Consider the following 10,769-nt stretch of genomic DNA (forward strand, 5'->3'; position numbering starts at 1 on the left):
TGAGCAGTTTTCTGTAACTACTGAGAATTGCTTCCTCCTCTCAATGTTGTTGTTCAGTTGCTAAGTCTTGTCCTACACTTTGCAACCCCATGACTGCAGCACACCAGGCTTCCCTGTCCTTCAATATCTGCTTGAATTTGCTTAAACTCATGTCCACTGAGTCGATGATGCCATCCAACCATCTCATCCCCTGTTCCCCATTCTCCTCCTGCCCTCCCTCAATCTTTCCCAGTATCAGGGTCTTTTCTAAAGATTCGGCTCTTCCCACAAGGAAGCCAAAGGATTGGAGCTTCAGCTCCAGCATAAGTCCTTCCATTGACTATTCTGGGCTGATTTCCTTTAGGATTGACTGTTTTTATCTCCTTGCTGTCCTTTGGACTCTTAAGAGTCTTCTCCAGCACCACAGTTTGAAAGCATCAATTCTTCAGCGTCAGCCTTCTTTATGGTACCACTCTCACATTCGTACCTGACTACATGTCTCTCTGAGATCCATACAACTCCATTGGAGTGAAACCTAGAGATATCTGCCTATTTATTGAGTCAGAATGCAATGTAAAATCACTGCTTAAAAAGCTTATATGGTCCAATCAATGCTGGCAAGTGGAACTTCACTACCACTGCAGTCTCCTATACTCAGAGCACTGCCCTCGCTACATGTCTTTGGGTTCTGGGACTGGCAAGGGTTGCCACATCAGCCTTACTTCCTTTCTTTGGCTGGTTGTCTCCCACCCACATTAAGCCCCTCATTGTCAAGCCTAAGGGAGCCCTATGTGGTAGTTTAATGTCCCCCTAACAATTTTCCCCACAGTGCAAATCACAGTTGGTTATTCAATGTCTAATTATGTTGTTTCCCGTTTCTGATTTCCTCACTGTTCAGAAAGCTGCCCCTGGATCCCCCAGAGCCAAGCAAGTAATAATTGTTAAAATCCAATTTGAGTATTAAAAAATGGAAACCATTGTCCCCCAAACTTTAGTTTTGTTGCTGTCAGACCCCATATTTGTGATCGGAGAAGATGAATGGGGAAGTAACTATCCACTCCTCATTGCAGATTCATGTATTGGGAAACTGGAAAATGGAGACTTGAACTCCCAAAGGGGAATCAAGATGGCGGAGTCGTAGGATGTGGAACTAACCTCATCCTACAGATACATAAAAAATGCATTTGCAAACAGGGGCTTGAACTCCCGGACTCAGTGGAGAATGGTAGGCTTGGGGAAAATGGGAACACACTATCAGACAGAAGGGCATCATGCAGGAGAGAAGGGCTAGCCAGGTAAATGACGTGTGAGGACCCCAGTTGGGAGCTTGGGGGAAGACAGGATGGGTCCTATTACCTGCTGGTTGAGGACGCAGTGGACCAGGAAGATGTAGACTCCCTGCAGGACGTTGGTGATGGTGAAAGCGTAGGCAACGATGGATCTGATGGGTTCCTTTATCAGTTCAGCGAGAAAGAAGCCAAGGCACCAGGAACAGCCCAAGAGGAAGAGCTGAGCAATGGCTTTAAACATCAGCATCCTGTTAACACCAAGAAGGACAGTCACCAACTCACCACCTTCTCTCTTGAGTAGTATGTTTTCCTGTCTTCAGACCCCATCTGCCTTCCTCTCCAACTGTAGTACTTTAGTCCCTAAGTTGTGTTTGACTCTTTGCGACCCCATGAACTGTAGCCTGCCAGGCTTCTCTGTCCATGGAATTATTCAGAATTAAACAAGAATACTGTAGGTGTCCATAGGTTTCCATTTCCTTCTCCAGGGGATGTTCCCAACCCAGGGATCAAGCCTAAGTCTCCTGCATTGGCAGGCAGATTCTTTACCACTGAGCCACCTGGGACGCCTGTTCTAATTACTTGTGAACTTTTCTCAAGCCAGGATGGTTTGGAGTAACTGTGGTTGTGAGTGCAATATTTGGAAGTAATGGCTATCATTTCCATTGTAAAAACTCTAATAGATGAGCATGAGTTTATTCCATGGGTGTTTTCCTCTATTATGAATATTTATAATTGGAATGATATTTTGTGGTGGTGGTGGTTAGCCGCTAAGTCGCGTCCAACTCTTGTGACCCAGTGGACTGTAGTCCGCCAGGCTCCTGTGTCCATGGGATTTCACAGGCAAGAATACTGAAGTGGGTTGCCATTTCCTCCTCAAGGAAAGGTATTTTACCATTATGTTTTTTTAATGTGGCAAAAACACATAACACAAAATTTACTACAACTACATTTGAACACACATTTCAAAAGCATTAAACACACTCACATTGTTGCACTGCTAGAACAACACTATCCTTCTACTGAGCTTTTTTTCACCCTGAAGAATTGAAACTCTGTATCCAAAAAACAATAAATACCCATTCCTTCCTACCCTCACCCTTGGGCAACATCAATTCTACTTTCTGGTTGTATGAATCTGCTCATTAATTTCAAGGGTTCAAATATATATGATTTTAAGGGTGATTCTCATTTGACAGTGGTTCCTAACATGGTAGGCAACTCTTTACAGATGACTGTTTAGGGGCTTCCCAGGTGCCTCAGTACGTAAACAATCTGCCTGCCAATGCAGGTGACATGGGTTTGATTGTTGCATCAGAAAGATTCCCTGGTGGAGGAAATAGCAACCCACTCCAGTATTCTTGTCTGGGAAATCCCATGGATAGAGGAGCCTGGTGGGCTACTGTCCATGAGGTTGCAAAGTGTTGGGCACCACTTAGTAACTGAGCATGCATGCATGCTTGAAAAAGCAATCCTTTAGGACTACAACCTATGCAAAGCCCATTAAACTGTCTAAACCCATTTTACCTTGTGTTTTGTATCTTGGACACATCTTTATTGAGGGAAGAAAGTCGGTCTCTCAAAATCCACAGGGTTATTGAATAAAAGATTAAGTTTATCTGAAAGAAAAAAAAAGATACTAACTGTGGACCAACATACAGTCTTTTTTTTTTTTTTTTATGATGGCCATTCACCCGTGTGAGGTGAACTACTCTTTGTAGTTTTGATCTGCATTTCTCTGATAGTTCATGATGTTGAGCATCTTTTCATGTGTCTCTTGGCCATCTGTGTGTCTTCTTTGGAGAAATGTCTACATAGGTCTTCTGCCCATTTTTTGATTGGGTGTGTTTCTTCTCATATTGAGTTTTCATGAGCTGTTTGTAAATTTTAGAGATTCATTCCTTGTAAGTTGCTTTGTTTGCCATTATTTTCTCCCATTCTGAGGGTTGTCGTTTCATCTCTTTATGGTTTTCCCTGACATGTGTACTGCCGTGTGTGAAGATACCATGTGTAGAGAGCTACAGATAGCTAGTGGGAACCTGCTGTAGAGTGCAGGGAGCTTAGCTGGGTGTTCTGTGATGACCTAGAGGGGTGAGATGGGGGTGGGTGGGAAGAAGGGCCATGAGAGAGGGGATATATGTGATGGCTCAGAAAGTAAAGAATCTGCCTGTAGTGCGGGAAACCAGGGTTCGATCCCTGGGTCAGGAAGGTCCCTTGGAGAAGGGAGTGCCAACCCACTCCAGTAATCTTGCCCGGAGAATTCCATGGACAGAAGAGCCTAGTGGGCTATGGCCCATGGAGTCGCAAAGAGTTGGACATGGCTGAGTGACTAACATGCTACATGCTGTAGCTAATGCACTTTGTTGTGCAACACTGCAAGGCAACTATTCCCTAAGAAAAAAATAGAGTCAAACTAGAAAGCACTGAAGATCATGGGAAAAGGTATGAGATTTTATAGTTAGAATATGTTGAAACTTGGGGACTTCCCTGGCGGTCCAGTGGTTAAGACTCCATGCGTCCAATACAGGGGATGCAGGTTCCATCCCTGGTCAGGAACTAGGATCCCACATGCCTCATAGCACAGCCAAATAGTTAAAAAAAAGAGAATATATTGAAATTCCTTTGGAGCAGACTGGGGATGCTTGTACAATACCACCAAGGAGCTCCTGAAAGGCCACAAAAGAACATGCGTGGGTGGTCAGGTGGCACAAACGCAGTGCAATGTGGTGTCTCCACCAACACCTTTCCTTGCACACACGGGCCATGGACAGGTATTTTCCAGGCTCATTTCAGATAGTCTGGGGCATGTGGCTGAGTTCTAGCGGCTGAGATGTTGGTCGCAGTGATATATGCCTGAATCCTACAGTCTTCAACTCTTCCCCTCCAGCAACAACCAAGGAGGTCACATGTCAAAATAATAGAATCATAAAAGAAAAGCTGAGGACTTCCCTGGTGCCACAGGGGCTAACGATCTGCCTGCCAATGCAGGAGATACGAGTTCAATCCCTGGTCTGGGAAGATCCCACATGCCTTGGAGCAACTAACTTCATGTGCCAGAACTAGTGAGTCCATGTGCTGCGACTTCTGAAGCCCTCATGCCTAGAGCCTGTGCTCCACGACAAGAGAAGCCACCTCCATGAGAAACGTGAGCACCCAAGAAAGAGTAGCCCCCACTCACCACGACTAGAGAAAGCCTGCACAAAGCAACGAAGACCCAGCACAGTCATAGAAAAAGTAAAGCTGAATCTCACATGGGGAGCCTCTTGATCCACACTGGACTTTGCAAAAGTAGCACACAAAAACGTATTTGCTCTGCCAAGCCACTGAGATGTGGGGACTTCTTTGTCACTGTACCACACTGTAGCCTAAACTGACTAATCATCAGACTATATCCTGAGTTGAACCAACTGAAGAAGATTTAAGAACACTTGGTGAAATCACTTCCAAATCACATAATTTTATCATAGTCACAATTATATTTTTACACATCCACTTATTTGTTTATTCAACAAATATATATTAAGTATGTATGGCATGCTAGATATTAGAGATACAAGGATGATTTCTTCTCTATTCATCAGCATTTAAATATGCTCAAAAATTTTTTTCCTTTTTTTAGATTTTTATTTTTATCATTAAAAATTTTATTTATTTTAATTGGAGGCTAATTACTTTACAATATTGTGGTGGTTTTTACCATACATCGACATGAATCAGCCATGGTGCATATGTGTCCCCCCCATCCTGAAGACCCCTCCTAGCTCCCTCCCCACACCATCCCTCTGAGTTGTTCCAGAGCACCGGCTTTGAGTGCCCTGCCTCATGCATCACACTTGCACTGGTCATCTGTTTTATATGTGGTACTATACATATTTCAATGCTATTCTCTCAAATGATCCCACCCTTGCCTTCTCCCACATAGTCCAAACGTCTGTTCTTTACATCTGTGTCTCTTTTGTTGTCTTGTTGTAGGGTTGTCGTTACTATCTTTCTAAATTCCATATATATGTGTTAATATACTGTATTGGTGCTTTTCTTTCTGACTTACTTCACTCTGTATAATAGGCTCCAGTTTCATCCACTTGTTAGAACTGACTCAAATGTATTCTTTTTTTATAGCTGAGTAATATTCCATTGTGTATATGTACCACAACTTCCTTATCCATTTGTCTGCTGATGGATATCTAGGTTGCTTCCGAGCAATTGTAAACAGTGCTGCAATGAACATTGGGGTACATGTGTCTCTTTCGACTCTGGTTTCCTTGGTGTGTATGCCCAGCAGTGGGATTGCTGAGTTGTATGGCAGTTCTATTTCCAGTTTTTTTTAAGGAACCTCTACACTGTTCTCCACAGTGGCTGTACTAGTTTGAATTCCCACCAACAGTTTAAGAGGGTTTCCTTTTCTCCACACCCTCTCCAGTGTTTATTGTTTGTAGACTTTTTGATGGCAAAAATATGCTCAAAAATTTTAAATAAAGACATATGCTCAAACATCTACTATTAAAAGGAAACAAATGAATGTTAAAATAGTACTTAGATTGCCCTCCTACACTGTTGGTAGGAATGTAAATTGGTAAAACCGGGATGGAGATCAGTATGGAGATTCTTTAAAAAAGTAAAACTAGAACTACTATATGATTCAGCAGTCCCACTCCTGAGCATGTACCCAGAGAAAGCCATACTTTGAGAAGATACATGTTCCCCAATGTTCACTGCAGCTCTATTTATAGTATGCAAGACACGGAAGCAACCTAAATGTCCATCAGCAGAGGCATGGATAAAGAAGATGTGGTACATATATACAATGGAATATTATTCAGTCATAAAAAGAATGAAATAATGCCATTTGCAGCAACATGGTTGCAACTAGAGATTATCATACTAAGTGAAGTTAAGTCAGAGAAAGACAAATATCATATGCTCCTGCTTATATGTGAAATCTAAAAACAACATACAAATGAATTTAAGTACAAAAGAGAAGTAGACCGACAAACATAAAACAAACTATGGTTACCAAAGGGGAAGTGGGGAGAAGGATAAATTAGGAGGTTGGAATTAATGTATACACATTACTGTATATGAACAGGTAGACAACAATGACCTACTGTATAGCATAGGGAACTATATTCAATTCTTTGATATAACCTATAATGAAAAAGAATCTGAAAAAATATATATTCTTTTATATATATGAGACTTTTATATATATATATATATATATATAAGTATCCATATATATATACTTTTCCAGATTCTTTTCCATTATATATATATATATATATATATATATATATAGCTGAATCTCTTCACTGTACACCTGAAACTAACACAACATTGTAAATCAGCTGTACTGCAATAAAAAATAAAAAATAGTACCTCTTTTGATCTTCAAATTAAGTTGAATACTACATACCACACACACATACTCTATACACACATGGCACCTGAGGCAGACACATGCACACTACAAACCTACCAAGATGACGGCTGATACAGGTCCTAAGAAACTCAAGATAAACCCTTTCTCTGTGTTGATCCAGCAACTGAAAAACAAAAAGCAACAGTGGCAGCATTTTGAAAGGTAATGGAATACAATACATGATCTGCAATAGAGAATATTTATATAGGACTTTTTGGGCTTCCCAGTGGCTCACTGGTAAAGAATCCATCTTCTATGCAAGGAAATGCAGGAGATGTGGGTCCAGTCCCTGGGTGGGGAAGAGCCCCTGGAGAAGGGTATGGCAACCCACTCCAGTATTCTAGCCTGGAGAGTATTAAAGGAATAAACAAATTACATGCAGTATCTTTATCATGACCCCATTTTTATAAAAGTATATATTTATATGTATATATATTTAAGGGGCTTCTCAAGTGGTGCAGTTGGTAAAGAATCCACCTGCCAAAGCAGGAGACACTGGAGACATGGTTCAAACTCTAGGTCGGGAAGATACTTTGGAGTAGCAAACGGCAATCCACTCCAATATTCTTGCCTGGAAAATTCCATGGACAGAGGAGCCTAGTGGGCCACAGTCCACGGGGTTGCAGAGTCAGATGTGACTGAATGACTAACACATACTGGGCTTAGTGGTATTACAGAGGTTCTTTATTAGAATATTATTTTTTATAAAACCAGTTATTACTTTCAGTAATAGAAGTATTAAAGATCTATAAACATGTGACATTTATAAATGTAGACATTTGTATAAAAAATAAAAATTCATGCTCCTTCCAGTTTACTGTCTGTGTTACTTTACACTAGTCATTCACCTTTTTCTCTGAACCTCAGTTTGCTTAGTATACAAAATGGGAACAATTGGAGCACTTTCCTCTAGGGATGTTTTGATAGACATGAGAAATGGTGTATATGAAACACTTCGCCCCAGGGGCTGGAGAAATAAATGTTCAGCATCTTTGTTCTCAGCCTGAGTCGTGACCTACTCCACCCTTCCTTCCACCCTCAGTTTCCCAGGGAGACACGTGTGTACCCACGTCCCCGACAGCACATTTTCAGCACTGGACTCACTGCTTAGTGGTGCCGTATCCTTGGGGGTTGATCGCTGCAGACACAGCCACAATCACCGCTGGGACCCCGTAGCCTACAGGGTACATGAACCTCTTCTTGAATCTGCCTGCGCTGGTGTAGTTGGCCACCCTGAGGTTCCTGACAGTGAGGAAGAGGTGCACCCCTTCGAGGAACATCCAGGTGAAGGCACACCCAACATAATTTTGGCTCGCTAGTGATCATTGAGAGTTAAAAGTATGTTGATCAGGGTAAACAAATGTTCACAGATCCATGAAAATATTTTTGAGACTTCAAGGAAAAAATGGATAAAATAGGGGAAAACTTAGAAAGATGAGTCATACTGATGAATAAATGTTCACTTTAATGCCTTTTGCAGGTTTATAGGTAGAATTATATGACTTCTTCACTTCTTGAATTTGACATTATCAGTCTATTCTACTTGAAAATAATACATAAGTTAGGTTTCTCACTTGACAAGTGTTTCATAAAAGTCATAGGAGCTGGGGAATTCTCTGGCAGTACAGTGGTTAAGAATAGCAAGGAGAGATAAGAAAGCCTTCCTCAGCGATCAATGCAAAGAAATAGAGGAAAACAATAGAATGGGAAAGACTAGAGATTTCTTCACAGAACATTAGAGATACCAAGGGAACATTTCATGCAAAGATGGGCTCAATAAAGTACAGGAATGGTAGGGATCTAACAGAAGCAGAAGATATTAAGAAGAGGTGGCAAGAATACACAGAAGAACTGTACAAAAAGATCTTTACAACCCAGATAATTATGATGATATGATCACTCACCTAGAGCCAGACATCCTGGAATGTGAAGTCAAGTGGGCCTTAGGAAGCATCATTATGAACAAGCTATGAGCTATGAGCTAGTGGAGGTGATGGAATTCCAGTGGAGCTATTTCAAATCCGGAAAGATGATGCTTTGAAAGTGCTGCACTCAATATGCCAGCAAATTTGGAAAACTCAGCAGTGGGCACAGGACTGGAAAAAGTCAGTTTTCATTCCAATCCCAAAGAAAGGCAATGCCGAAGAATTCTCAAACTACTGCACAATTGCACTCATCTCATACGCTAGTAAAGTGATGCTTAAAATTCTCCAAGACAGGCTTCAGCAATACATGAACCATGAACTTCCAGATGTTCAAGCTGGTTTTAGAAAGGGCAGAGGAACCAGAGGTCAAATTGCCAACATCCACTGGATCATCGAAAAAGTAAGAGGGTTCCAGAAAAACATCTATTTCTGCTTTATTGACTATGCCAAAGCCTTTGACTGTGTGGATCACAATAAACTGTGGAAAATTCTTCAAGAGATGGGAATACCAGACGACCTGACCTGCCTCTTGAGAAACCTATATGCAGGTCAGGAAGCAACAGTTAGAACTGGACGTGGAACAACAGACTGGTTCCAAATAGGAAAAGGAGTATGTCAAGGCTGTATATTGTCACCCTGCTTATTTAACTTGTATGCAGAGTACATCATGAGAAACGCTGGGCTGGAAGAAACACACGCTGGAATCAAGATTGCTGGGAGAAATATCAATAACCTCAGAATATGCAGATGACACCATCCTGATGAAAGTGAAAGAGGAGAATGAAAAAGTTGGCTTAACGCTCAACATTCAGAAAAATAATATCATGGCATCTGGTCCCATCACTTCATGGCAAATAGATGGGGAAACAGTGGAAACAGTGTCAGACTTTCTTTTTCGGGGCTCCAAAATCACTGCAGATGGTGATTGCAGCCATGAAATTAAAAGATGCTTACTTCTTGGAAGGAAAGTTATGGCCAAACTAGACAGCATATTCAAAAGCAGAGACATTACTTTTTCAACAAAGGTCCATCTAGTCAAGGCTATGGTTTTTCCAGTGGTCATGTATGGATGAGAGTTGGACTATAAAGAAAGCTGAGCACCGAAGATTTAATGCTTTTGAACTGTGGTGTTGGAGAAGACTCTTGAGAGTCCCTTGGACAGCAAGGAGATCCAACCAGTCCATCCTCAAGGAGATCAGTCCTGGGTGTTTATTGGAAGGACTGATGTTGAAGCTGAAACTCCAATACTTGGCCACCTGATGCAGAGAGCTGACTCATTGGAAAAGACCCTAATGCTGGGAGGGATTGGGGGCAGGAGGAGAAGGGGACGACAGAGGATGAGATGGCTGGATGGCATCACCGACTCGATGGACATGAGTTTGAGTGAACTCCGGTAGTTGGTGATGGACAGGGAGGCCTGGCGTGCTGTGGTTCATGGGGTCACAAAGAGTCGGACACGACTGAGCGACTGGACTGAACTGAACAGTGGTTAGGATTCCACGCTTTCACTGCCGGGGGGCTCAGTTTGAACCCTGATCCAGAAACTAAGATCCTGCAAGCTGCCCCATGCTCCCAAAAGAACCGAAAAAATCATAAGGCTTGGACAATTAAATGAGTTTATCCTGGGCAATAATTCTAGAAATGCTCTTGGTAATTGTAGCAAAAACAAACAAACAAACAAAACCCCATGAAACAAAACAAAACCCACGTAATATGGAATGAGGAACAATTTTAATGTTTTATATAATACAGGTTGGGGCTTCCAAAATTAGGAGTAGGAAGCAAATGTGATCTCTCTGCAACAGAGGAAGGGTCCTTATCAATTTTCAGTTCCTGTCATGGGACATTCAGATTGAAAGAGAAACGTTTCGGTGTTACGAGGCCTTTGCATGCTTTGTCCAATCCACATGTGACCACCAGGGGGCGCCGTCCACACGCAGCTCAGCTGTCTGTTCTGAGCCAAAAACACCAAGGTGAGACCCAGGCGGAATTTTGACTCGCTAAAGCAAATGGATCCGGGAGAATTCAACTCAGTTTCAGGAAGAAAAATGAGCACGGGACAGCTTTCCATGTCAAAAGTCTGGCCCTGACACGAAAAACTCCATTCGTACAAGAAATTCATGTTTTGCAAGGGTTTCCCAGTTGGTTCAGTGGTAAAGA

The 10,769-nt window shown here is 42.0% G+C and overlaps 1 protein-coding gene across 1 annotated transcript; it reads right to left on the reverse strand.

Moving 5' to 3' along the window:
- Positions 1-1,266: 1,266 nt before the first annotated feature.
- LOC109561207 (putative adhesion G protein-coupled receptor E4P) lies at positions 1,267-8,061 on the reverse strand. The gene is made up of 4 exons (XM_019963596.2): positions 7,789-8,061; positions 6,742-6,808; positions 2,793-2,884; positions 1,267-1,516 (listed from the first exon to the last, which is right to left on the reverse strand). Exons 1-4 carry the CDS (start codon positions 7,962-7,964, stop codon positions 1,267-1,269), a joined length of 585 nt encoding a protein of 194 aa, XP_019819155.2. The 5' UTR covers positions 7,965-8,061.
- Between the last annotated feature and the right edge of the window lie 2,708 nt (positions 8,062-10,769).

Source organism: Bos indicus, chromosome 7, assembly GCF_029378745.1.
Source record: "Bos indicus isolate NIAB-ARS_2022 breed Sahiwal x Tharparkar chromosome 7, NIAB-ARS_B.indTharparkar_mat_pri_1.0, whole genome shotgun sequence".
NCBI classification, from domain to species: domain Eukaryota; kingdom Metazoa; phylum Chordata; class Mammalia; order Artiodactyla; family Bovidae; genus Bos; species Bos indicus.

Bases quoted from the DNA above. Each gene is read 5' to 3' on its own strand.
- LOC109561207 (XM_019963596.2), bottom strand. From the start codon at position 7,964: ATGTTCCTCGAAGGGGTGCACCTCTTCCTCACTGTCAGGAACCTCAGG. The intron at 6,809-7,788 runs GTGAGTCCAGTG...TTTGTTTTTCAG, and splicing joins GGATACGGCACCACTAAGCA to TTGCTGGATCAACACAGAGA. The intron at 2,885-6,741 runs GTAGGTTTGTAG...TTTTTCTTTCAG, and splicing joins CTGTATCAGCCGTCATCTTG to ATAAACTTAATCTTTTATTC.